Here is a 26,618-nt window from a genome sequence, read left to right as displayed (position 1 = left end):
TCTTTAGATAGTGGTTGGAAATCATTGTGAACTAAGAAAATCCATGATGCTGGTACGGCTCTCATACGCCCTGGATAAATGCTGGTCACACTCACAAACACACCCACAGACAAATCCGGTGTTAAAGTTAACCTCAAACATGTTTTTGGACTGTGGAAAAAAATGCAAACTCTACACAGAATCACCCCTAGCTCTGATAAGATTTAGGTATTCTTGCTATGAAGGGAGAGTGCTGTATAATACACCACCGTGAAGCCGATTAACAAAATGTATGATGAAATATTAATTTCCCAAAGGGACACACTGCCGTCAGCAGTATGAGAACCGGGAGGCTGCGAGTCTCCTCCTCTCCTGCAGGGGGCGCACCCTCCAGAACAGGCGCGGACAGTTTTCTGCAGCTCCGTGTTCAACAAAGTACCGAGGCTGCAGCCTGGCAGCTCGCGGGAGGCGAAAAGCGACCCTTCCCAGATTGTTTATTTTGCTGCGGTTTCCAAACGTTTTTGTTTTTTTCCTAACTTATAATCAACGCTTTTAGAGCTAATTTGAAGTTTAACAGAAACTATCGCGCCTCGGTCTGCGGGCAGTGTTTGGGACGCATTGCGGAGGGGCACGGAGGCTGTGTTAACAGAAAGGCAGGCGGACGTTTGCGAGAAGACAGAACCACGACAACCGCAACGAGTCGGTCAGCCGGGGAGGAAGCCCGAGGAAGCCGTTAGGACCTCGGTACAGCTGCCGCCAGCGCCACGGGGAGTCGGGGCCCGAGAGGGAGCCTGCCAGGCCCTCGGCTTGATGCACCCAGGCTACTGCCTTGCTTTAGCCGCAGTCCGAGATGGGGGAGACCAAGATTATCTACCACCTCGACGACCAGGAGACACCGTATCTGGTGAAGCTGTCGGTGCCGGCGGACAAAGTCACTCTGGCGGACTTCAAAAATGTCCTAAAGAAGCCAAACTACAAGTTCTTCTTCAAATCTATGGACGATGACTTTGGGTAACCGTTAACTAGATTTATTGTGTTTAACTCGGCGCGGCTCCGCTCGCTTCTCTTATGGTTCTCGCAGCTGGAATAACATGAACTTAATGGCCCCGTCGACCAGCCGGCCTGTCACCAGTTTAATGTTACCTGGCTGTCGATCCGCTGGCGAGCTGCCTCCATTGGCTTTCCTTTGTTAGCCGCTAGCGACGGGCTGTTAGCAGGTCTGTTTAGCGTCGCGACCCCCGTTTGTTTACATTGTCCGTGTGGCTAGCGTCCTGCGCCGGGCTTTCGTCTGACCAAGTTTGGTGTTTTTTTCAGCTTTGTGCGCGCCAGAGAAACACCCAGCCGGGTTTTGCTTAATCATAATAAGGACGACAGCGGTTGACAGCACCGGCGGTATCTAGTTACTGACGTTACTGCTGTCAGTTTTGGGCTATATACACACAGTGATGATGCTAACAGGCTAACGTCAGAATGTAAAGGGTCGGAGTCAGTCAGAGTCCAGCAGCAGGCCCCTGCTGTTGTTGTCTATTAGCCAGAGGAATGCAGAGTTGGACACAGGAATGCCCTGTTCATCACCGTGGCAGCTTTATGAGCATGTCCTTTTGTGTTAAAACATGGCCCGGAACCGTAGACATTTTTTTCTGTCTGTTCAGACATTGCCTCCTTCTTGCAGAGTCAAAAAATAGAGGGGGATTGTACTATTTGTGAACACTTTGAGCCAGGTTTTCAAAGTTGTTTCTGGCTAAACCCAAGCAAAGGTGGGGCAAACTACTTAATAGCATTTTGGGGTGAGGACGGCATATCTGGGAATGATCCACAGTCTTTCATGCTGTAAATCAAATATTTAATTAAATATTTACCCCGATGCTTTAAGTATAGATTAAACATTTCTTTCTGACCGATATCCTGCTCAGGCTTACCAACAATGCCATATATATATATATGTGTGTGTGTGTGTGTGTGTATTTACCTTTAGTTTATTGCTGTTTAGCAGCCTTTGGTGTATCTGCAGACAGAGTACTTCGCAACCCTAGGTTGGTTTTCCATGTCTGTGGCTGCAGCCTCAGCTATGCAGTGATGTTGGCCTTTCCCATGATATTCTTGGATTTTGTTGAACACTTTGTTTGATCATTTATGTGTCTAGCGCCGGTGTTGTAGGTATACTATTAAATGTGGTCCCAGTTGTCAGTGTGTCCCTGCTGATGGATGTGTTGCCCCTCTCTGCAGCCGCCAAATGCACCACATGTTTTATTACCTAGAGATTGCTTTTCTATTGGCTTGCTGAAACAAAGCTTTGCTTTCTTTACAGGGTGGTAAAGGAAGAAATATCAGATGACAATGCTAAGCTGCCGTGTTTCAACGGGCGTGTGGTGTCATGGGTAAGTTCAAAACGGAGTAATTCTGCATTGTTTATTAACTCATCTCCATATGGTTGTTTTCACTCTGAGTTTACTCATATGAGTACTGTGTGTAACTATCACTCCCAATCTGTTGGACACTGACCACATCAGTACTCCATCTCAAGGGAGAGGCCTTCTGCATCTGCCTAATAATATCATCACATAATGATCCCTAGAGCAGCACACCCATATATGCTCTTTAGTCTTTTACCTTTAAGTGTACCTTAATGCACTTTGATGAAACATTGACCACATTAGATTTTTACCCGTATTAACTTTATTCTGCTAAAAATCCAGTCATCGCAGTCAGTGCATACGTGTATTTGCATATTGCCTCTTATTCGAATGTTCTGAGCACTTAATAATTCTGTTGCCACAACACCAGAGACATCTGGTGCCTGTGGCAGAGCCTCCCTTCCTTTCTTCTCAACACTGAAATTGGATTAAGAGCAAGTGAAATCACAGGATAGGAGGAAAATACTCCATTACAAAAAGGCCCCATAGCAGGTCATCTAACCAGAAGATTGAATCTCACAAGGAGGAGAGAATAAAGTTGAAAGAATGGATCTTCTGTTTTGATGGAAAAGCCTAACATGTTGGAAGAATTTCACACAGTGTGGTTTTAATTATAGAGCTCATTTGACAGTCATCAGCTCAGAGATATTGTTTGATATTTGAGTGTAAAATCCTGCAAGCTCATCCCCAATTGTCTCTTTGATGTGGTTTAGTTGGTGGTATTTAAAAGGCAGCTCCCCGTTTTGTGTGGGTGGAAACTTTTCTTTTTTCTGTTCCTCAATCTCTTATGGGTGGGGGTTGTTAAAATGTTCCCAAACACAATGAAATGTTATCCTACTTTCTGTATGCCCATTTGTTTGTCTCCACCGTTCATCTGTTGTTTCAGTGAGCTGATTGATTATTCTCTGGGGTCTAACAGCCTGGCCTCATGCTCATCACAACAGGCTCAGAGCCTCAATCCAACATGTATTGCTTTATTTTCAGCAGACAAATGTGACCTGCTCAATGATTTGTTCCACTTAGCTGTTTTAATTCTAATTAAGTAAACAGTGAAATGAACATTTGCATTCTTAAGACAGGAGCTACGTTTGTCATCCCTGCATCTTATCGGTCTGCATAGTTTTACAACTGTATTACCGTATCTGTAGAGGTGATTCAATTTGATGTTCTTCCTGGAATGTAACTGATGCAGTTTGTAGTCTTATTAAATAACCCAGTCCTATTCTCAAACAGCACAGCTGTTTTATTCCTGTACCGCTGTTCTGGCACCCGTTTGTTTTTCCATTTTGTTTAAATTCGAACTCTCTGACCTTCTGTGTGTCTGTTTGATAAATCAAAAGCTTCTGACTCTGCTGTCATCTCAGAAACTGCCCTGAATTCTAAAGTACATGAAACCTTGTTATATATAAGATCTCCAGAATACTGCAGTTTAACAATCACAATCATTTCGTGTATTGAACAAAACTGCTCTATTAGTTAAAACTGAGTCTTTTTATTTTATTTTTTCCTTTTGGTTTAGAAGTTTGTGTTGATTCCTTTCAATGTTGCAGTGAAAACCTAGACGTTGGAGAAGCGAGCTTGTGACAGGAAGGTTGAGGTTTGAGTCCCACAGACCTTGAAACATATTGAGTGTTGTGTCAGGAAGGGCTTCCCACATAAAACTAGCGCCAAATCAAAGAGAGCACAATCCACAATCCTGTTTCACAACAGAACCAAAGCCTGCCTTGTAAATGCTTTGACATTAGCAGAGATACAATTTGAATCTCTTCACCACCAGTCCCTGCGTGCAAGTACTGCAGTTTTGCATCGATTTCTCATGTGCATTTAAATGTGTTTTGGTATATAAATGTGTGCTTCATTTCCTATATGGACAACAATCACGCTGCTGCAGATAAACTGTAATGTGACATAAAAGAAATAAAGGAGAACACAACATAATGTACTAATGTTAAAATTTGTCAGAATTATAAGTTAGTTACAAACTTGGTTACTGTCTCTTTAAAAAAAATAATGGTTTTTTTCGCACACGTGGTAACTTAGGCAACACTGTTAGGTAGACAAACCACTCTTGGCACAGCTCCTTTCTTCAAGCACTGATGGTAAAACAAAGCAAATGATCCTGCTGTTTGACTTTTCATAACGGTGTAAGTCCACTGTCATTATTCAGTGGACTTGGGTCATTCTTCCATCTGACTGACGTGACTCTCTCTCTTGGCAGTTGGTTTCTGGAGATGGCGCCCAAACAGATGCCGGTTCAGTGGCAGAAAGTTTAGAGCCGGCACCGCCTTTGGAGAGGACCGGTGGCATCGGAGACTCAAGACCCCCTTCCTATCAGTCAGTATATTCAGAAAACAATTTGTGGCGAACACAGTGTGTGAGTCACCACAAGTACTCTGTTTACGACTCAAACCACTTAAGTAGAAGGAATTTACAAGTTCTTCATGTGCGTGGGGAATGAATTGAAGGAGTAAATAGAATCGCTAAGATAGGTGTTAAACAGAATAAACTTGAATGAAAAATCTGTACGAGTTACCTGTATCGATTCTTTCTCACCTGACAATATGGAGGGGGGAATAAACACAACAACTTGAATGATAAAAGTGTGACATCTTGTGGCTACTTCTGCTTTTTTACTTTATGTAAATTCTGGAAACTATCCAGACATTTGCTTCATATAGAAAATTGGCTTTTCTTACTTTCGCCCCTGTGGAGTTAGTGACCGTGTCAAGATTTTTGCAGTCTGGTTTACGTGCATTTAAAATGCGTAAGATCCATGATAGCCTTAAAACGAAATCGTCACCGGACTAAAATAAATAATTCAATGCATCATTAACCATAATGAACAAGTTCACTCCACACAGATTACAATTTCATTTGAACAAGAAGCTCATAATATAAACGTTTTAGTGGTGGCTGAGGGAACTGAGCTGCCAAGATAATGACACTTTCATGCTCCGTTTAACGCTCTCTCTTTATCTCCTGTACACTGAAGTGGGAAAGCAGCAAGCGGTCGGGACAGTTTGGACAATGACACAGAGACTGGCTCCCTGGCGTCGCAGAAGAGAGAGCGGGAGAGACCGCGACGGAAACACTCCAACGATCACGGTGAGAGTGGCGTCTGCTGGTTATATAATTTTCATTGTGCACATCTGTCTATTTTCACACATTTCTGCTACTCACAACTTCAAGGTATCTTGATGATAAGAAAGTGATTCTATGCATAATAACCTGAGAAATGTACTATGTTTAAGGAACTGGAACCACTATCAATAAAGCAACTATTGTTATGAAGTTATAATATTTAGTGTTCTGCAGTCAGCAGGATGTGCTGCTATGGTGAGATAACTCACAGTAACTTCCTCATAAACTTTGGGACTTGACAAAAGTTATGTAGCCTAAAATGGAGAGAGGTAAAGTTTGATATTGCTCCATTTTCTGTACAATTGTGTTCAATAACTTCTACCAAATGCATCATTTGTCTTCTTGGTTTTGATTCCTCCTGCTGCAGGTGGGAGGCAAAATGGGTACTCATCCCGGGCAATGGCACGCGGAGGCGCGGAATACGACAGCTGTTCGTCCTTCATGAGCAGCGAGCTGGAGTCCACTTCCTGCTTTGATTCCGAAGACGATGACGCGACCAGCAGGTCTGATGTTTATTACATCTGCCTGGATTGTTCCTACGTGTGGTTACCCCTCGCGAGAATGCATCTGGAATCTCAGTTAATGGCTTCTAGCAGATTAGCACAGCCTAATTGTGTGGTGGTTTTTGTGGTAACCTCGCAGATTGTGCTTCAAGATTTGTACAAAACCTCTGCAGTCTGCTTCAGAGACTGCTGCGTTCAGTCTTTAGACATCTGGCAGGATGTGCTTTGTTGGGTTTTTTTTTTCCCTGTTGTAATAGTGCTCATGTGAGTTTACTTCCACCACACAAAGAAATTACTTCCCCCTCTTACTGATTACCAGTGAAAGCTGATAACTTGTTGATCATGTTATAGTTTCTAAATTCTGTAATTTGGATTCTTTCTCAGAAAAACAGGGAACGCAAGTCCTGAACTTAGCGAACATTTTTATGATTAAAAAAACAAACAAAAAGTCTTTAGTCATGTGCTGATGCGTTATCGGGTTTGCCTCTGTATTCCTCTGTAAAAGTTGCATCTGTTTTTTCCATCTCCAGGTTCAGCAGCTCCACTGAGCAGAGCTCTTCTCGTTTAATGAGGCGACATCGCCGGCGCAGGCGGAAACCTAAGGCATCCAATATAGACAGGGTGAGATCCCATTCTCTTCAACTTTCAGGACAGGAAATCATCCAGACACATGTTTCCCGAAACTGCTGCGCAGGTTGTAACTAATGGTTCTGCTTCTCGCATCACCTCGCTTCCTTCTCCTCAGTCGTCTTCATTCAGCAGCATCACAGATTCCACCATGTCTCTGAACATCATCACAGTCACTCTTAACATGGGTAAGTGACTTGTTTATGACTAAGTTGTGCACAGACTGGTATCAAATCTTAAATTGGACATAATCTGCTGGTTTTAATAACAAAGTATCGGATGGAATCAAGAATATATTATTGGAGCTCACAATATCATTTTTTGTCCTTATCCAAATCGCTCACAATATTTTTACTGCCTTCTTCTCTGCTTCACAGAAAAGTATAACTTCTTGGGAATCAGCATTGTGGGCCAGAGTAATGAACGGGGAGATGGGGGAATCTACATCGGCTCGATCATGAAAGGAGGAGCTGTGGCTGCAGATGGACGTATCGAACCTGGAGACATGCTTTTGCAGGTTTGTGATGCAACGGGACAGACGAGGAGATGCCGCCAGTGCGCTGAAAGATGTGTATTGTTGCAAAGTTGAACTCGGATCAGGAATGTGTGCACGTTGAATCTTGTGCTCACGTCCAGAAGACCATATATAGTAACCCACAAAGAGCACTCATGTACGCATTTAGTTTTGTTTCATGCTATTGGATTGTTAAACATAACTTTCTACACTCTGGCTTAAAACTTGTGCCAAATCACATATGCAGATGACAATATATGCTGACCCTGTTATTAAGCTTGCAAAAAAGGAAAAAATGCAATGAAAATTCTGACATTCCCATATCCATTCAGGTAAATGATATCAACTTTGAGAACATGAGTAATGACGATGCGGTTCGAGTTCTGAGGGACATTGTGCACAAGCCAGGGTAAGTGCAATACATGTGCATTAAGAAAGCATGAGCCTATTCCGAGACATCTTGTAACATTGAAGCTGAACCTTCTGTATGTTTAAGGTCAAATTGAATGCTCTTTTTTTTCCAGCCCCATTACTCTGACTGTGGCAAAGTGTTGGGATCCAAACCCTCGGAGCTGCTTTGCTCTACCGAGAAGTGAGTATTTATATGTTAGGGCTTCTTTTTTTTTACCTCAGTAAAGTTTCAAGTCTATGATAACACATGGTTATATAGGTTTCTCCCACTTGATATTTTGCAATAAGCTCACCAAGTGGCATCTGGAATTCATTTTATTTACCAGGTGAGCCAATCCGGCCCATTGATCCAGCTGCGTGGGTGTCTCACACGGCAGCCATGACGGGTGTTTACCCTCCGTATGGCATGAGCCCCTCCATGAGTACCGTCACATCCACCAGCTCCTCCATCAGCAGCTCCATCCCTGAGACTGAACGTGAGTCACTCGTTATCAGGGGATTTCTTTTTTCTATTCAAAACAGCCTTTGCCATAATACCCATTAGTCACATCTGTCTAAATGACTTCCTCTTCATCCACACAGCATTTAATGCTCAGACATCATCCTATTGTTGTACACTATCCCACTAATTGTCCTCATCTAATTTTATTGTTTCTGCGGGGATTGTTTCCTTCATGCGTATCATTAATACTTCTATCACACGAACAGGAAAGTACTCCTGGCTCACTCATATCTGAGGTTTTATTGCACATTAGCCTCTCTAACAATTGCAGACCCCTCAGAGCTCTAAAAATGCAGTATTAAGAGTCTTCTTGTGACGTGTTAGTAAATTTGCCCTGAGTGTGGCCCAGCCCTTTTACTGCATTCCTGTGACTGCTCTCCGTTCCAGCTTTTTACTGTCTCACTCATAACTTCCATCTGTTCGATAACTCCAGACCTGACCGAGCCATAGCTCACAACTGTCCTCTTCCCCTGTAATCTTTGGAGGTGCTGCTTCTTTTCTGGAAAACACCTTTTGTACATGCCTTGATGCAAGAAGCACCTCACAATGCTTTAAGAGTAAAAGTGGTTCAGCAGCTTCTTAAATAATCAAGGGACCGTATTTGCCTTCGTAGAATAGGTACAAAAAGAGGAAGTTTCTGAAACACCCTGTTAAATTGTATTCATAATCATAATATTTTTTTATTAGACTATATTCTTCTACTCATCCTGAAATAAAGGAATTAAAAAGCATTCATCAATATATTGAAGAGTGGAAGGTGGAAGTCGACTGGAAATACAACTAAATGTAAAATAAACATGCACTGAACAAAAATATAAACACAACACTTTTACTGTGGACAACCTGAGGCACATCTTTACAATAATGCTTCTGTCAAATCAGCATCTTGGTATGCCACACCGGTGAGGTGGATGGATTATCTCAGCAAAGGAGAATCGCTCACTAACACATATTTAGACAAATTTGTGAACAATGTTTTAGAGGAATAGGCCTTTAGTGTACATGGGAAAAGTCTCATATCTTTGAGTTCAGTTCATTAAAACTGGGAGCAAAAACAAAAGTGTTGTTTCTATTTTTGTTCAGTGTATTAATAAATGTAAAACTGAGTTTTAGGGAGGAAACTTAGTCGAGTGGGATCTGTCTGATTTTAGAAGTATATCAGGACAAGGTTAGCTGCCATCCAGTTCAAAGAAACCTTCAGCCAACTCCAGCCTCTCAAGCACGATGAAGACGGCAGAGGTATCAAATTATATTCCAGACCACTGAAACCAACTAATTTTTAAAGGAAATTTAAAAACTGCTCCATAATGTTGCAGTTGTCCAGACAACTGCCCCTGAGGCAACTGACGGCGGTTCAAAACTAAAGAAATTGAGATCTTTTTTCCTAAAGTTCTCACTCAGCCCATGTTTAACATATTCTCTCTTCTTTAATAGGATTCGATGACTTCCACCTCTCGATCCACAGCGACATGGCAACGGTTGCTAAGGCTATGGCCTGTCCAGAGTCTGGTCTAGAGGTGCGGGACAGGATGTGGCTGAAGATAACCATCGCAAATGCTTTTATTGGTACGTCGATCAAAGCAGAAGCCATGATCCGGCATTTGTTGTTCCTCTGATGAGCCTGTGCACATATCTTTCTTTGCAGAGCCTCATGGATCAGTTTAGAATTTCCTATTGTCTTGCTTTTTAATCAATTTTATTAGAATAATCACATCCAGCATGGTATGCCATGAGTGTTTGCCTTCATTGTCCTTTAATTTTCCAGTGTGGACGTGTGTGCAATCATCAGAGCAGTACTCTGTTAGAATCCTGATGCAGACATGGCGAAGTACTTCAAATTGGATGCAGACATGCTGCTGCAGTTCAAACATATTCACTTACAAAAAGAGGGAGAAGACTGAAGCAATCACACAGTGGGGAATTGGACACGGCTGTCTGTAAACTAAAATCAAACCACGAGATGAAGTTGGAGACTCATGCCTCAAACAGTATTTGATAAAGCTAAATTTTGCCACAACACAAGCCAAAGATCTGTTGGTCAAACAAGGGAGTGCCAGTGCTCTTCATTTGTTTGTTGTACACTCAGGTGACACTGATTTCCAATCAGATCTATGATATAAGTGATAATAATATGATATGCTATCAAGTAATAAAGGAGAACCTATTAAAGGAAAGCCCTTTTTTTAATATGTGCATCAGGCTCTGATGTGGTGGACTGGCTCTTCCATCATGTGGAAGGGTTCTCGGATCGCCGTGAAGCCCGAAAATATGCCAGCAACCTGCTGAAGGCCGGCTACATCAGACACACTGTCAACAAGATCACCTTCTCTGAACAGTGCTACTACGTGTTTGGAGACCTCTGTGGCAGTAAGTAGACTCTCAGCTCCTTCACTGACTTGGATCCATTAGAGTTTGTGAGCAGTAAAACAGCCATATAACTTAATTTTTGTGCCTTTATAATACAAAGAATAATTTGATTTGCACATTTATTTATATATATATATATGTATATATATATATATATATATATATATACTGTATGTGGTTGTTTTTTTTAAACAAATGTGTTTGACAGTAGTCTAACCCAGTTTCCTCCCTGTGTCTCTCTCAGACATGACCCACCTCTCTCTTCATGATCATGATGGTTCCAGTGGGGGTGCATCAGATCAGGACACTCTTCCTCCACTCCCCCACCCTGGGGCAGCCCCCTGGCCCATGGCTCTACCCTACCAGTTCCCTATTCCCCACCCTTATGACCTCCCGCAGCCCTTCCATGGTGGACCAGCTGTTGGCAGTGCAGGAAGCCAACACAGTGGTGGGTAGAGTGTGTATATTATGAATGTGCCCATCACAACGATGTTCACCATGTTATCCTGTATGTAATGTGTAAGACTGCCAGTCAGAGTATTTTGTGTATCAAAGATTCGGCAAAGTTGATGTGTTTGTAAGTGTCAGTAACGATAGAAAACCATGAAGGATTCTTATTTAAACAAAACAAAAAACATTTGGATGATTTTTTTCATTGTTCGCCTATATGATTCAGGGAAACAAATAGTGTCTCTCCCCAGCAACACCAACTAGGCTTTCCACCCAGTCTGACTAACAGTATTAGATCATCACTGCTTGTTGTGTGAAAAAGACCCTGTTAAAACGGAATACAGTGTTTTTTTAACATTAAATAAAGAAAAAGCACAAATCTTCACATTCTGAATGGTCTCGTAGCTCCACTGCGCTACTACCTTGACTTCAAAGGCTTAATGAAAACAACCCAACTCTTGTCAGAAAAAAAAAATAAATAAATCATTCCTTCCATCAAGCCCAAACCTGCCTTATTTGCATGTTGGATTTTGTGGATTTAGCATGTGTGCAAATATAAAACCAGACATTGTGGTTTGAGGGGCAGTTTGCTTACGCAGCAAAGGTATTTACTGACCAACAACATCTGGGTGCTCTGGCACAACAGCTCAGAAGTCTTAGTTTGTGGCTGCATACACAATTTTTTTAGAGACTAGATATTTGGCTTCCACACATTTCTCTTAATAGTCTACAATGGGTTGAATTGATGTGAATGTTATTTTCTTTGATTGAATTTCTACACTAAGAGCACCACCTTCTACATATGCTTCTTTTGATGATAGAAACGGGTCTGATTTTAAAAGATTTTCAGTCTGATGACAGAAAAGCAAGCAGGTTTTGAAGGCAATAAAAAGGAAATCTGTAATTGCATTCAATAGCTGAAGCTGTTGGCTGTGTGACGATGTCTGCATTAGTCATGCAGCTCTCCCGAGTCTCCCACTAACTAGGTCAGTACTGTCTGCGTCATGTCACTGGCACACAGATGGGCATGGCCGCCTCATGTAGGCCGTTCACATTTAATGGAGGGAAAGAAAAAACCCAATGTGTCTGTACATCATTGTAATCTATTAATCATTGTGGGTTTTTTTTTTTTTTTTTGTTTACAGGAAGCAGCGGGTCAAACTGTAGCAAGAACGAGGGTCGGAAATCTGGAGGCAGTGGAAGCGAGACTGAAGTCAGAAGCCACCGAGCCCCGAGCGAGCGCTCAGTGGCTCCCCCCAGCGAACGTAGCATCCGAAGCTCTGTCAGCCACCGCAGTGCCAACTCCCACTCCATAGCCTACGGGCCCGGCCTAGTTTATGGCCCCCCTGGTTTACCCCCCCAGCCGCCACATCTGTCTACATCAGCACCAGGGGCCCCGCCTGGTCGAGAGCTCTCCTCTGTTCCCCCAGAGCTCACTGCATCACGCCAGTCCCTGCGCATGGCAGTGGGAAACGCCGGAGAGTTCTTTGTCGACGTGATGTGACCCTGGTTACCAGTCGGAGCCCAGTCACAGATCGGACGCTCTCATGTCATACAGCTGAGAAGGGCGGCATGCCAGGACAGGAGGGAGGGAAGAGCGCAAGAGCTGTTAAACAACACCTCAATCCTACTAATCTTCCAGTACCAGAACCGACCCAGCTGTGTATTCCTCTCTGTGCTTCTCTTCCTAGTAGTGGCCATACTTTCTTCAATGAAGAAAGCTCCTGCTCAAGATGGAACCAAAGCACCTTTCTCAGTTTCTGCTTCACAGTGGGGAAGAGTTTGTGCAAGGACAAAGAAAACGAGGGAGGCACTGGAAGCCGCTAGCTCGGGCCGATGACTCAGCGCTTTTCCACATGGATGTTTTTCTATTTGTTCTTCTCTTCTCTCTTCTCCGCTGCTTTCTTTATCTAACAGTCCCTGTCCTCCCACATTCCTGTCCACATCGAAACTCAGAGTGAAGGGTCTTCCCTACTTCCGCTCTTGCAATTCCTACTTGCTGACCTCTAACAAAAAAAACAAAAAAACTGATAAAGCTGAAATGAACACTAACTGTTAACCTTGTTCAGACCGTTAAACTATTTGCTTGACTAAAGAGAGAAAGAAGTGGAAAATGTGTATGTAGTGCAAGAGAATTGCAGTCCTCACTGTAAGAATGCATTTGTTTTATTATATGCGTAGCTGGCCACAACTAGATTCATTTTTTTTTTTTATGCTTAACATGAGCATCCAGCTTGAAGAGTCATTTTTACACTACAAAAACTACATTTTCACCCGCTAACCAGAGAATCTTCTGACTTGTCTTGTGATAATGTATAGTGGAAACAAAATTTCTTACCATGTCTTTCACACTACTCTTTTATCAAGGAAAAATGTCTTTTTATTTATAAATATAGTTTTATGACTTAAAATATGCTGCTGTCTGTGTGTTTTTGTGTGTGTGTGTGTGTGTGTGTGCGCGTGTGTGTGTGTGCAAGATTGTGAACAAACTACAACACAATGCTTTTTCTTTTTGATACTACCCCAGGTCACATTTGTAATTAAGAGAAGTAGATTCCAGGCTGTCCAGGGCCGGAATGTGAAGGTTAGGCTGTCTGGTGCACAGATGTGTGTGTGTGTGTGTGTGTGTGCAAAAGATCAGCCTGTGTACCTCTAGTTGCCTCAGAACTGAGAGTCTAATGCTAAATATTCCCTGTGGTTTGAAGCTGGGGGGAAAGCATATCCACACGAGTTTGACCAAAAAAATAAACTTGACTGCAGATCAAAGTTAAATAAGACCACCCACTCAAAACAAGTATGTCTTGAGTGGAATTTCCGCCCTTAATAGGTAAGTGCAAAGGTCGCACATTGGTAATAGAATTACTATGATAGGATTTCCATAATAATAAACTGGGCTCGCTGTACACGCTGTTGTCTAAAACGACAATTGTCACGAAACTGATATTAATGGGGCAGTTGCCGGTGCAGCTTATCAATAACACGGCCTGGGTGCGGCTTTAGAGCGCTCCAGCCGCGCCTTTTCCTGTCACAGCGGAACGGCCGTGCGTAAGGACGGCGGGTCAGCTGACAGCCATCCGCGCACCAGGAGGAAGGAGCGGAATTAGCGGCTGTGCCGTGAACTGGGAAGCCACTGGATCCGACTCAGGCTAGATCCAAGGCCGAGCTGGGGGAGCGAAAGACCGGCGGCGTCCGCGAACGAACTCGGGTAAGACCACCGGAGCTGGGGGCGGCGACCCTTTTTCCTCGTCTGAATCGCCACCTGCGGCCCGGTTGTTGGTTGGTAACGGAGAAACGGTTTCATCCGCGGAGGGGGGAGATGCTAATGTTAGCCTGTCGCTCTGCTAAGCTAACGTCAAGTTAGCAGCGAACATTAGCGCGATAACGGAACAGACGCGTTTTTTCTCTTCAAACTAAAATAACGTTTAATTCGTTTTCTGTCGTTTGTGAGTGATCTCACTCGCCTATTATCGCTGCGCTCCTCTTTTTGTCAAATAGCTTGCACGGTGTCTGGTGTGCATTTGCCACAGTTCTCGGTGAATCCTCTCCGGTTCTTCCTGTCGCCGGAAGGCCGCTGAGGATTCCGCTCGACTCGACGCCGCTTCACCGCCAGCTTGCCCGCTCTCTCCCGAGCTAAATTAGCCTAGCTCCCTCTCATTCGGCGTATTCTCCATCACTCCGGTCCTAGCTGAAGGTCAAGCTCCGAGCAGCACTGGAGCCACTCAACATGGACTAAAATCCGGGAATTTCGCGGATCGAGTGAGTCTGTGAAAGATGTACTAACGTCAGGGGAAATGGCCCGAGTGAGCAGACATCTTGACTTCGCCAATAAAAGGGCGATTAAAACCCCCCTCGGGCCCGGTACCCGGTTTATTCGGTCACGATTCAGCAGAGTCTTTACACAGTGACTTTATGTGCCTTTAGACACCTAAAACGTGTTGTGTCTTCATCTTCTGTGCACCGTCAGGAATCTAGTCTTCGAGGAATTTCAAGCATGCCCTTCATCCTCTTGATTTCCAGAAGCTTCACTCCTGATCGAGGGCAGCTTCCTGAGATTTGGACGCTAAATCTTTAAACACATCAACCGTCAAGAACGAAAGCACCGACTCTGTTTGGATTTTATTGTGTACAAATTCTGATCTCACTCGTTGACTTAGTTCATGTGAGCTGATCAGATTTAAACACCTGACGGTGAGGAAGGATTTCTGCCTTGACACCTTGTGGCATCCTGTTTCACACTGGTGACTGCTAATCTGCAGTTAATCTCACTATGGGAGAAAAGGCCGTGTTTTCCTCCTGTAGCGAGGTTAGTAGTAGTGAAGGGGTTTGCCATCTCTTTTGCATTGCACAGTGAATACATGTGCATGCATCCAAAAAATGAGTCACCATCACAGTGATGCAGCTGCAGAGGTGTGTGTGTGTGTGTGTGTGTGTGTGTGTGTGTGTGTGTGTGTGTGTGTGTGTGTGTGTGTGTGTGTGTGTGTGTGTGTGTGTGTGTGTGTGTGTGTGTGTGTGTGTGTGTGTGTGTGTGTGTGTGTGTGTGTGTGTGTGTGTGTGTGTGTGTGTGTGTGTGTGTGTGTGTGTGTGTGTGTGTGTGTGTGTGTGTGTGTGTGTGTGTGTGTGTGTGTGTGTGTGTGTGTGTGTGTGTGTCCAAGAAAGACGGAATAAAGCGGATGTGAGGAACAAATGCCTCTCTGTACTGTCGGTCACTCTCTCACTGCTTTCACTTCTCCATCTCCCCTTTTGCCTTCCTCTCGGTTTCCTCTTTTCTGTCTCCCGGCAGGAGGGGTTTGGTCTCACCATGGCAAGTTGGGATTGAGAAGCAGCCACAATGATTGGAGGACTGTTTATCTACAACCACAAGGGGGAGGTCCTCATCTCCCGTGTCTACCGAGATGACATCGGGTATGTTTCACAGGCGCAGATATATTGTAAATTCTGTGGGGGAACCTCGGGCCAGTGAGAAGGCCTGATCTGATGGGGACAGACAGGTTGGATTGGAGCACGGATTAGAGGATTATGTCCCATTTTCAAACAAACTATACATTTTTGGGGTTGTGTTCTTTGAAACATTAAAATTACATTTGCAGCACTCGCAAAATGTTTTTAGATTTATGCTGAAGAAGTTATAAAAAAAACTGGTGCTGACAGACCGATTCTTATGGTTGTATGAGGTGATTTTTAGAGGTTCTTTAACCATTTCAAATCATTCCTTGTATTGCACTCTGGGGGGGAAATCCTTGACTCATGCATTGACACGTCTAACAAAACAAGTTTATTATCAAACATGGGAGAGTGATACTGAAAGGAAGTGAAGTCACCTTCCCTTCACATCAGCGTAGTCCATTTCAGGTCGGTTTCACCAAGTTTAAAGTCGAGAGTGCTTTAAGGACACCTCAGTTCTGTTTTCATCAAGGCAGTGTGACATGTTAATCGAAATAACTTTTTACTGTGGTTTTCAGCACACTTGGATGTTTTCTGACAGTTTCAGAGACTCATACATACACCTCAGCATTCGCTCTCCTGCAGTTATGAGGTGGTGGTGTTGTGAATGAAATGCCGTGTTATCTTTTTATCTACACTCAAAAAGAAGTAGCTCAAGAACCAGCTTCCTTGACGTGTCCATGCTGTTTACCAATCTGCAGAGTTGGGATCCAAATGAGCTCCACGGTTCAGTGACCGCTGAGGCAGCTGAATCCTGTATTGATATCAAGAGTGATGTTTGATTAAAGGCATACGTTGCATACGTCACTTACCATTTGGGTTCACATAGCAAAACCACTGAAACAGCGCTACTTTTGTTATAGTTACTTGATGTTGAACAGTCTCTAAAGCAATTACGTTAAAAAAAGAGCATTTTCACATGTTAAACTTTGAAATTACACCAAAAAACACATTTTTCTATTTAAGTGTGCTCAAATTTAAAAGCCTATTCATTTTATTAAAAAAGACATGTCATTATATAACCAAGTTACACTTCTTATTGAATATTTAAAGCAACAGATACATTTCAAGCCTTAAATAAATTGACTTACCGGTATGTCAGTTTCTTCATTGTATGGAGTGTTGAGAGGTTAATCTTTGGCTTATTACAAAAAACCTGCTGAAAATGGCCTAAAAGTGTCTTTTGCAACATCTCAATTATGTGGAAGATCTGCTGTAGTTTTAAAAACTAGCTTGGAAGGACCCCAAACAAAGGTTTTGTAATAAAATAAAAAGTGATGTCAGGTCAGTGGTAATATCTACATTGACTGACGGAGGGCTTCAATCTCAGATTATAGCACGAACGATACCTCTTACACTTGCATTGGGAAGATTTGTCTTTTTCTTTCCATTTCTTGTTGGTTTATGTGACATCGATCCACTGGTCTGTCCAGTCAGGGTCTTTATATGGACAGAAGGTCCAGAGGAAGCTGTTTGCTTGAAGTGACACCAGGCCAGTGTCTCATGTCAGTGTCTTGTAGACTTACAGAGTGTTGTAAAGGTATGACGAGTGTATGAGGGAAGATAATGACTTTACCTGCACGGTATTCGCTTTATGAGTCCACAGCAGCGATGTTGAGTCGCACTCTGAAGACAGCATTTTGTGGAGATACTGAAAAAGACTTCTATCTTTAACGGATGTTGAGGTATGTGAGGCTTCACAACGCCAACAAGGAAGTGCAGAAACGGTTGACGCTGCATTGGAGAGCTGTTTGTTGTGGCTTGTTGCATTATCGGGCTGAAGCACTTCCCTACCAGTTAATTGTCTGACATCGACCGTGTCGTGCAGACTTGTGTGTGTGTGTTGGTGTCCCTTCCATCTTCGTCCTGTGTGTAGCAGCATTCAGTAAACTTGTTGGTTTTGCCTTGGTTCTTTTTTTTCCATCATGTGTCTTTCATGGTCCTTTAATGGCACAGATGCTTGTCTCTGCTTCCTGAAATATGTATTGCAAATGTCCTGAATAGAAATTCAATCCAAGACTGTGTTGCCACAGTTCCACAAAGCATAACGAGGAATATCATTTCGAAATGTTCAGCAGGGAATTGAGAGAAACCATGTGAAGTTTTATTGCACTTTTCTTCAAATTTATTCAAACATTCATTGAAATCACAAGCGTCACCTCTGGTGGTCCCGTGCGACTGCAGCAGTGCAAATTAAGTGTCTCTCAAACCTGCTGTTCATGTGCTTTGAGGTTTTAGGAGCAAATTTACTCTTCTTCTTTTTTTTTTTTCCCCCTTATACCTGAAGTAGAATTTAATCCTCTTCATACAAACACTACTACAAATGAAGGATTCAACACTTGCTGTGCTGTTGTACTATAGCAGCAGTGAAGCACGGTAGTATAGTGATGCAAACCTTTTCCCCAACATATTCAGCAGCAAAGGCAGCATTATTACAAACACCATGTTACTCACTCTGTCTACATGATGCACGAAAATGTCTCTTGTGCATTTTTGTCTCCTCCTTTACTTCATCCTTTTTTTTCCTCTTTATTCTCTGTATCACCATTTTCCTCCATCTGTTCATCTTGGCCCCTGTAGGAATAGGTAAGAGACGCTCTAACCTCGAAAGCATGACCCCCTCCCCCTCACAGCCACCAATCAATGACCCCGCCCCCGCCCCGATACCCTGATCTGCATGCCTGTCAACGCCACGGTCGAGTCCTTGATACGCTCTCCAAGCATGAGGCACCTGTCTTGGTACTGTAGTGATAAGTAAACTGAAGTACAACTGAAGAATCGAGAGAAATGACACAGCCGCCACACTTTGTTTCAAAGTTAGCACTTTTAGCATGTAGTCTGAGCATGTCAAATGATGGGTTTATTTCAATCCTCATCCTTTTTTTATTAATTTTGTTTTTTTCCTCCTCTTTAACAAATTTAGAGATGGTTTGATGGAGAGTGTCCTGTTTTTTTTAATGGCTAAGCTTGAATTCTTTATGTATAAATATTCTTTTTTTGGAAGAATTTTATTAGAATTTGTCCTTGTTGAGAGTTTAATTTATAACAGCCTAAATAATTTACTTGACAAAGCAGATGGGGTCTTAAGGCACTGTGCCATTTGCTTGATCTCAGACAAAAGTTAAGCATGTTTGCTCAGGGCTTAAAGTCGCTGCTCTAACGTTGAAATGAGTGGGGTTTACTGTCGGCCATGGCCTGAGAGATCCTTTCCACAGTGTGAAGAGTGTCTTGACCGCTGTCTCGGCACGCCGCGCAGTCTGACTGCTGCTACGAGCTACAATGGATAACAACCCAGCAGGAAGTGACGCGACGATCAAAGCGACATCTGCACTGCACCAAATCAATAGTTTGTTGATTCTCAAGTAGATGAAACACTGAACTGTTTCCCTCTCACAGCTCTGCCTCGAGTCTTACTTCGTTTTGCTTAATTTGCAGTGGCATATGGGAATCGTGTACAAAATAAGGGTATTTCCTCATAGTGAAGCACGTCATAGCTATTGTCGCTCGTGTCTGGTCGTGTTCACTGTGGTGCTGTTCAGAAGGAGTAGTTGGTACAATAAAGGAGCTGTATAATTGACTGTTTAGCACTATGTTGAACTGTCGAAGAGGTCTTGGTACCTGGGAATGGACCTCACGGGGTTTCTCATCCTTCTCTCTAGAGGGTTTGATTCTCTTGTCGTAACGTGTTGCATCCTTCACGCTAATCCCCCTTATCCATAAATCCACGTTAATTGAGGCTGAGTTTCCTAAGAGTCGCTCTAGAAATAAGATGGCGTGTACTGTGAAACTTCCATACACTTCAAGTAAAATCCCAAGAAGGACCGTGTTTGTCCTGTGCATGGTCATAATGTCTATGTATGGAACTTAGTTTCTCGTCTCATGATGCTGTGATCACATGTGTTAAATCAAGGTTTCTGTTTTCTTCCTTCCTGTAATTATCCAAATTTACGCTAAACAAAACTCCCTTTTGTCCCTCATAATATTCCAGCTCCAAGTGTCGATGTTGAAAGAGCTTAGGACTCTTTAAAATGGCTGGGTTCACTCCTCGGGTCTGGAGTTCATTAATCTCAAACGGTTTGCAAGAATATTTCCCCATGAAGTCACAGGGTGCGACATTACACGTTGGATAAAAGCATGTCGCCTCCCGTCTCAAATCCTCTTCCCTTCCTTCTCCAGGCGCAATGCCGTGGATGCGTTCCGTGTGAACGTGATCCATGCCCGGCAGCAAGTTCGATCCCCGGTGACCAACATCGCCCGCACCAGCTTCTTTCATGTCAAACGCTCCAACATCTGGTTGGCGGCGGTCACCAAGCAGAATGTCAACGCTGCCATGGTGTTCGAGTTCCTCTACAAAATGTGTGACGTCATGACGGCCTACTTTGGCAAGATCAGCGAGGAGAACATCAAGAACAACTTTGTGCTCATCTATGAGCTGCTGGACGGTACGTTGGGGGGGGCTGTGCTTTTAATTTGGTAGCAACGGATTCAGGTGGGACAAGAAGACGTCATAATCTTGTGCGCTGGATTCTTTTCCTCCTGTGTATTAATGTGTTTCGTTTGCATTCCTCTGAAATGTTTTCCATCTGATTCAGTCCACACTGCTTTCCTCCTCCACCCGTGTGTGTTCTAGTTGTTCCCTTCTCGTCCTTCTTATCTCTGACCCAGCGCGATCTTGCTGTTTGTTCATGCAGAGATCCTGGACTTTGGCTACCCCCAGAACTCTGAGACTGGAGCACTGAAGACCTTCATCACCCAGCAGGGCATTAAGGGGCAGGTCAGCAAGAGCAGTGTCACCCTGGATCCCGGTTACTTTAGTTTTAGATGTTTAACCATGAAACCTTGATTCGATCCAATAGGACCTAATGAGTGATGTATATGTACTTTAATAATTTAATAACTTATTTTCCTGTTTTGTGTTGTTTTGCCCGTCACCATCTCCTCCCACTGTGGTCATTGGACGCCTCAGCATCAGGTAATCGCACACTGATATTCTACTTTTGTCTACATAGTGAACCCCGTCACATTTGCTTTCCACCTTCCCTGTCGCACTAATGATCCCCTTTCATCGCCCTCCTTCTGCTGTCGGCCTTTTCTTCTTGTTGGTGGTGATACGGTTTCGCTCCCTGTCCCCCAGACAAAAGAGGAGCAGTCTCAGATCACCAGCCAGGTGACCGGGCAGATCGGCTGGCGTCGCGAGGGCATCAAGTATCGCCGCAATGAGCTCTTCCTGGACGTACTGGAAAGCGTCAATCTGCTCATGTCACCACAAGGTGTGTTTCATACAGAGGACCAACGACTGGGGGAGAGGCTCTTCTAATGGCAATGTTCCTTTTAATGCTTGAAATTTAACTTTCTCTCGGCAGCAAGTCCGAATGTTCAGTTAAAGGTGGAGAAAGGTGTGTCCTGTGTGAGAGTAATTTAAGATACCAGACCTTTTTTGTCCTCTGCACAAGCTATTACAATGGCAAGTTCTCATTTTGCAAACACTGTCTCCGAAACAGCCTGAAGGAATTCCTTTAAATGTGGAACACATGTGGGCTCTCATTTCAAGATGAACTGATTAGATTTTAATCAGGTGAGCCTTAATTGGCTTTTTAAAAAATATGTGCAAAGATGTGCTAGTCCGTCTGTGAACAGATGTCGCCATAAAGGCACGGCGATCCTAGTTCTGTTGATGGATTATCTCACGGGAGCCTGTAGGGAATTGAGCTTTTTTGGATGAAGCGGCCATTATTGTGCAGTGTGACTGAAGACTGAAGGCGGACACCAAAGTGCCTTGTGCATTTCAGAGCAGCATTAGTCTTGAACAGTCTTGTTGCCTTTATTCTGAAAAAGAGAGGCGAATACAGCGAGATCACATTGAAACACTGGATGAAACCAGCATAGTAAAACCCTGATGGGAGTAGTCCGGGGCAAAGAGAGAAGTTTTGTTATCAAGTCAGGCAGGATTTTATACAACTTAAAATTGTATGATATTTTAAAAGAAACCAGCTTCCTTTACTTTTTTGTTTTTGAGGCAGATTCACTTAGAAATGAGGTGGGAAAAAAAGAGTCACAGAAAATTTGGGCTTTCACTTTCAGCCAAGGCCACCCTCCCAAATTCAACAGTTAATATATTGAAGGTGCTCTGCACTATTTTCAAGAACAACTTTTTCCTGGTGTTTATGGCCCTGTTTAAGACGTTCAACAATCGACGGGAAACAAAACGATATCGTTTCAGAAAAGTTTTACTTTCAGTCGACAACATTGTGATGATGATGGCGGATCGCTGCGTGTTTCAGAACGCACTTCATTTCGATTCCCTTCACACTCAGATTACTAGCGGGGAGCTCTTCAAAAAATGGTTCCTCACACATTTTTCTCCCTTCTCTCATTCCAGGCCAGGTCCTGAGCGCCCACGTGTCGGGCCGAGTGGTGATGAAGAGCTACCTGAGTGGAATGCCCGAGTGTAAATTCGGCATGAACGACAAGATCGTCATCGACAAACAGGGCAAGGGAGGAGCTTCTGACGATGCGGGGAAGAGGTGAGCCGATCGCAAACAAAGCTGGAATTCCTTCAATATTTCAGTTATTTTACTGAGATCCTGACAATGAGCTTCATTGTTGAGATTTCTGAGGCCGCTGTCTGTGTTTTATCACTGTTGTCTTGTTGTTTTCAACAAGACAAACCTTTTATAATTTACTTTTTTTTTTTTTTTCCTTTCCTTTTGGATGCATCTCTCCTTTCTTTCCCTCTCTTTCTTTTCTATGTGCTGTACCTCAGTGATTTAGGGGGAGGAAGGTATTGTACTGAAGTGTCCTCACCCCACCCACACACCGATATATATATATATATTTATATACACACACACACACACACACACACACACCCCTGTCTGGTGTCGGCCCCTCGGTGTACATCTCATGCACTGTGGCTCCCCCCACACACACACACTCAACACAAGTGAAACGCGCCCTGTTATTTCTTTTGGTGTTCTGCCTGGTGTGTTGTCTCCTAATTTATTTCTTTTAATTCTTTTTTGTAGACTGGTTAATTTGTTTTATTAGCCCACACCCACCTGCTTGACCTTTAACCCCCCCACCCCCACCCAAACACCTAACATGGACTGTGATTTGTTAAGTACCGAATAGCAACATTAACCCCGACCAGGTGCACATGTCTTGGTACTAGCAGTCGTGTTTCTGTGTGTTCTCATGATTTGATGTTTTGTTTTGTTTTTTTTAATTCAAAGGGAGAGTTGTAGTTTTTTTTTTTTTTTTTTTTTCGAATTGGGAGAAATGTATAATTTCCAAAACATTTTCTGGGCTGTTCTCATCGTCTCTTGTGTTTTTCTAATGTTTTTTTTTTTTTTTTTTTTTTTCCTTTTTCTTCTTCTTCTGCTGACAGTGGGAAGCAGTCCATAGCCATCGATGACTGCACTTTCCACCAGTGTGTGCGACTCAGTAAGTTTGACTCTGAGCGCAGCATCAGCTTCATCCCCCCCGATGGAGAGTACGAGCTCATGAGGTCAGTAGATCACCTGTGTCACGTGTTACACAAGAAACCAGCGACTTCAGCTGTGTAGTTACCTAAAGGTGTGAATGAAAGATTTCCACTGTAATTATACAATTATTGGTCATTTTGTCATTATCATTAGGAGTATACAGTTCTTCAACCCATGATTATTTCAGTAATAACTAAATGAACTCCACTGGGAGTACAGGCTGTCTGACTTCAACTATTTTGACCAGTTCCAGCTCCTGTCTAACATTTGAGTCATGTACGGACAGCGTTTGTTTAAACTTCATTAGACGCTTTTCTTCTAATATTTTTCTTAAAAAAATGCAACAAAGGAGTAAAAACTATAAAAGTTTCTTTATCTTACTTTAGCTTCACAAAAACCATCAATATAATTGATAGGATTACAGTTTTTGTGAATGATTGTTAAGGCCAGTCGGCAAGTGTTGAGCTTTTCTTTCAAGGGTGATGCAGACAAGCGTGATCCTTTTTTAAGTTGTCTGTTATTTTCCCCCCTCTCTGCTCCACTTTAACTGACCTCTGATATGTGTGTGGTGGAGTGGAGGCCTGACGCAGACCAGACGAGAGGCTCCAGTCTGTTAATAACTCACTAAGTTCAAAAGTCTCAAAACGACAAGAAGCTGGAGCTGTTGAGTTGATCTCGGTGGTTTAGAGTCGTATTCCTTTAAATGTTCTTAGATTTGTCACATGGATGCGTTCCCCCCGTTTCTGCAGATATCGCACCACTAAGGACATCATCCTGCCTTTCCGAGTTATTCCTCTGGTCAGGGAGGTCGGTCGCACCAAACTGGAGGTCAAGGTGGTCATTAAGTCCAACTTCAAGCCCTCTCTGCTGGCTCAGAAGATAGAGGTCAGCTCGGTTGATATGCTTTTTGCACCCCCCCCCCCAATATAAACAAAAATATGAAGTGTGGTTCCTCTTCCATCTCTCAGGTGCGCATCCCAACACCACTCAACACCAGTGGTGTGCAGGTGATTTGTATGAAGGGAAAAGCCAAATACAAGGCCAGTGAGAACGCCATCGTCTGGAAGTAAGTAGCCTCCGTTCCTCCCCCGTCAATGTTTAACAGCCCCGTGGTGTTTGTTTGTTTAACCTCGCGTCTGCGCTCCTCTTGTCTTTTGCAACCAAATGGATTTCTCAATGTGTCTTTGCACATTGTGTTGAAATGGTGTGTGTGTGTGTGTTCAGGATCAAACGCATGGCCGGGATGAAGGAATCTCAGATCAGCGCCGAGATTGAGCTGCTGCCTACCAACGATAAGAAGAAATGGGCCCGGCCTCCCATCTCTATGAACTTTGAGGTAATGCCTTCCTGAAAGAGTGCAACTGTGAAACGGAACTCCACTTCTCTTCCCACGAGGAGGACGGGTTCCCATGTTGTGATTGTGTAAACATGTTTCAGTCCCAACAACAGTGATTAATACACACACACACACACACACACACCCTCGGGCTGATGTCACACAGGTTTGCTCTGCCACATGAAGGCTGATCACAAGCGGCTCGAACGCGTGTCTTTCCTGCTCGGAGCTCGCGCTGCGAGTCTGCAGCCCGACAAGCCCCCGCACGCCCTGACCTTCCTCCCTCCGCTCCCCGCAGGTTCCTTTCGCTCCATCCGGCCTGAAGGTGCGCTACTTGAAGGTGTTTGAGTCCAAGCTCAACTACAGTGACCACGACGTCATCAAATGGGTGCGGTACATCGGCCGCTCCGGCATCTACGAAACCCGCTGCTAAAAGTCGAAACCCCGTCAGGCAGCGAACAGACCACTTCCCACCCCAGTATCTACCCCGTTAAGATTTTTTTCTTCTGTCCCTCCCGACTTTGTCTCACTTCTTCCCTCGACCCTTTATTGCTTCTCCCATCACCACCACCCCCCCCACCCTTCCTAACTAGGTGTTGGAGATTGAATTTACATTGTTTTAAAAGAAAAAGGAATAAAAAAAAGTAAATATGGTATAATGCACAGATATATGCAAAATGTGAACCATTGTATCGTATATATCTTGTAGTGATGAGTAAAAACGTAAACCAACTGGTGTCCGAAAGAAAAAGACAAGTGATGCAGGGGGGGGGGTCCAGGGGGAGAGGACGGGAGGCTTGAAGGTTCTGTTGTTTATTCAGTGTTATTGCTCCACTCTCTGCTCTTCAGTCACTGTAGAGGTTCCACACGTCCCGAGACTCTCTCAAACAAGATGGTTTGTAGCTGTTGTGGTTTACAATGAATCCTGCTAGAATTCCTCTTTACAACCTCCGTCTCAGTCTGCCCTTTAAAAGAATCTATCTGATGTGTGTTTTAGGGGAAAGGTCCTTTTGAAATCGCAATATTTTCCACTCAGAGCAAGAAATACAAAAGATCCTTGTATTTGTATTTTCTCCGCCGTATCTTTCATTTTCTACCATTATTCCACTCTGCTATTCAGTCGGGAAAGAAAAATAAAACGTCAACATTCCAGACAGTTTGAGGTTTTTCACGTCATCCCGATGAGCTTCTCGTGACCCAAATACCTGAAATGTTTCTTTGGCACTACAATCACGTTAATGTGACTCAGATCAGGCCCCGGCAGTGTTTGCAGTGAGGTGAGGTCTCCCCCTGGCGTTTGCTTCGCCACTGTCTTGCTTCTTCATGTTTGTAGCCCTGGTGACCGTTCTGTCCAATAAAATCTGACTATGTAACCAAATCCGCCCTCTGTGTCTGTGCGTCTGTTTTCATGGGAGTGTTATTTCAGGTGGTCTCTGGGTTGAACTGCACCACTGCTTCCTCCTGAGTCGGTTTCAAAGAGTGAATGGGGCCCAGTTAGTTTGTTTTCAAATGATTAGTATTCTACACAATATACAAGGATTGGATACCTCAATATAACGTGTCATGTGTTTGCCGCTCCGATTCTCCTCTCGTTCATGGTCCATTAAAGGTTCAGTGCTAAATTCATCACTTTAATTTATTCCTTAGACCTTAAACTGCATGCATATTGTGACTATAGAAATGTAATATGCTGTATAACTTTGTCATCGAAACATTTATCGCCATTATTTCTGCACCACTCTTACATAAATGGCCTTGCACTTACTATGCTTCCTTTACCTTAATGGTCACTATTTAGTAACAATCTGAATGACATCACTACATTGAGTGAATAGCTGAATACTATAAAACAGTAGCGCACTGTTTCAATATCATTAAGCACATTTATTTTGCCATAAATTACCCGCAGAAGCAGAGTAAGCAGTTAGAGAAATGTCCGCATGGGGTTT

General features: G+C 43.5%; 2 protein-coding genes across 2 annotated transcripts; both read left to right on the top strand.

Moving 5' to 3' along the window:
• The first annotated feature begins 371 nt into the window (after window positions 1-371).
• Window positions 372-13,315, top strand: dvl3b (dishevelled segment polarity protein 3b). The gene is made up of 15 exons (XM_080476322.1): window positions 372-990; window positions 2,288-2,357; window positions 4,612-4,727; window positions 5,386-5,498; window positions 5,902-6,037; window positions 6,568-6,658; window positions 6,783-6,852; window positions 7,042-7,181; window positions 7,511-7,587; window positions 7,703-7,770; window positions 7,916-8,065; window positions 9,526-9,657; window positions 10,291-10,458; window positions 10,703-10,906; window positions 12,054-13,315. The coding sequence occupies exons 1-15, from the start codon at window positions 830-832 to the stop codon at window positions 12,410-12,412; spliced, it is 2,055 nt and encodes a 684-aa protein (XP_080332448.1). The 5' UTR covers window positions 372-829; the 3' UTR covers window positions 12,413-13,315.
• Window positions 13,316-13,930: 615 nt separating this feature from the next.
• LOC308111498 (AP-2 complex subunit mu-A) lies at window positions 13,931-26,052 on the top strand. Its single transcript, XM_080466432.1, has 11 exons — window positions 13,931-14,113; window positions 15,689-15,810; window positions 20,026-20,291; window positions 20,541-20,636; window positions 20,991-21,119; window positions 22,229-22,373; window positions 23,237-23,356; window positions 24,083-24,218; window positions 24,302-24,399; window positions 24,558-24,669; window positions 24,968-26,052. Exons 2-11 carry the CDS (start codon window positions 15,737-15,739, stop codon window positions 25,100-25,102), a joined length of 1,311 nt encoding a protein of 436 aa, XP_080322558.1. The 5' UTR covers window positions 13,931-14,113; window positions 15,689-15,736; the 3' UTR covers window positions 25,103-26,052.
• The last annotated feature ends 566 nt before the right edge of the window (window positions 26,053-26,618 follow it).

This window comes from Lipophrys pholis, assembly GCF_963383615.2.
Source record: "Lipophrys pholis genome assembly, chromosome: 1".
Lineage (NCBI taxonomy): Eukaryota > Metazoa > Chordata > Actinopteri > Blenniiformes > Blenniidae > Lipophrys > Lipophrys pholis.
Note: the sequence above shows the minus strand (reverse complement) of the source record. Positions and strands in the feature narration are given on the sequence as shown.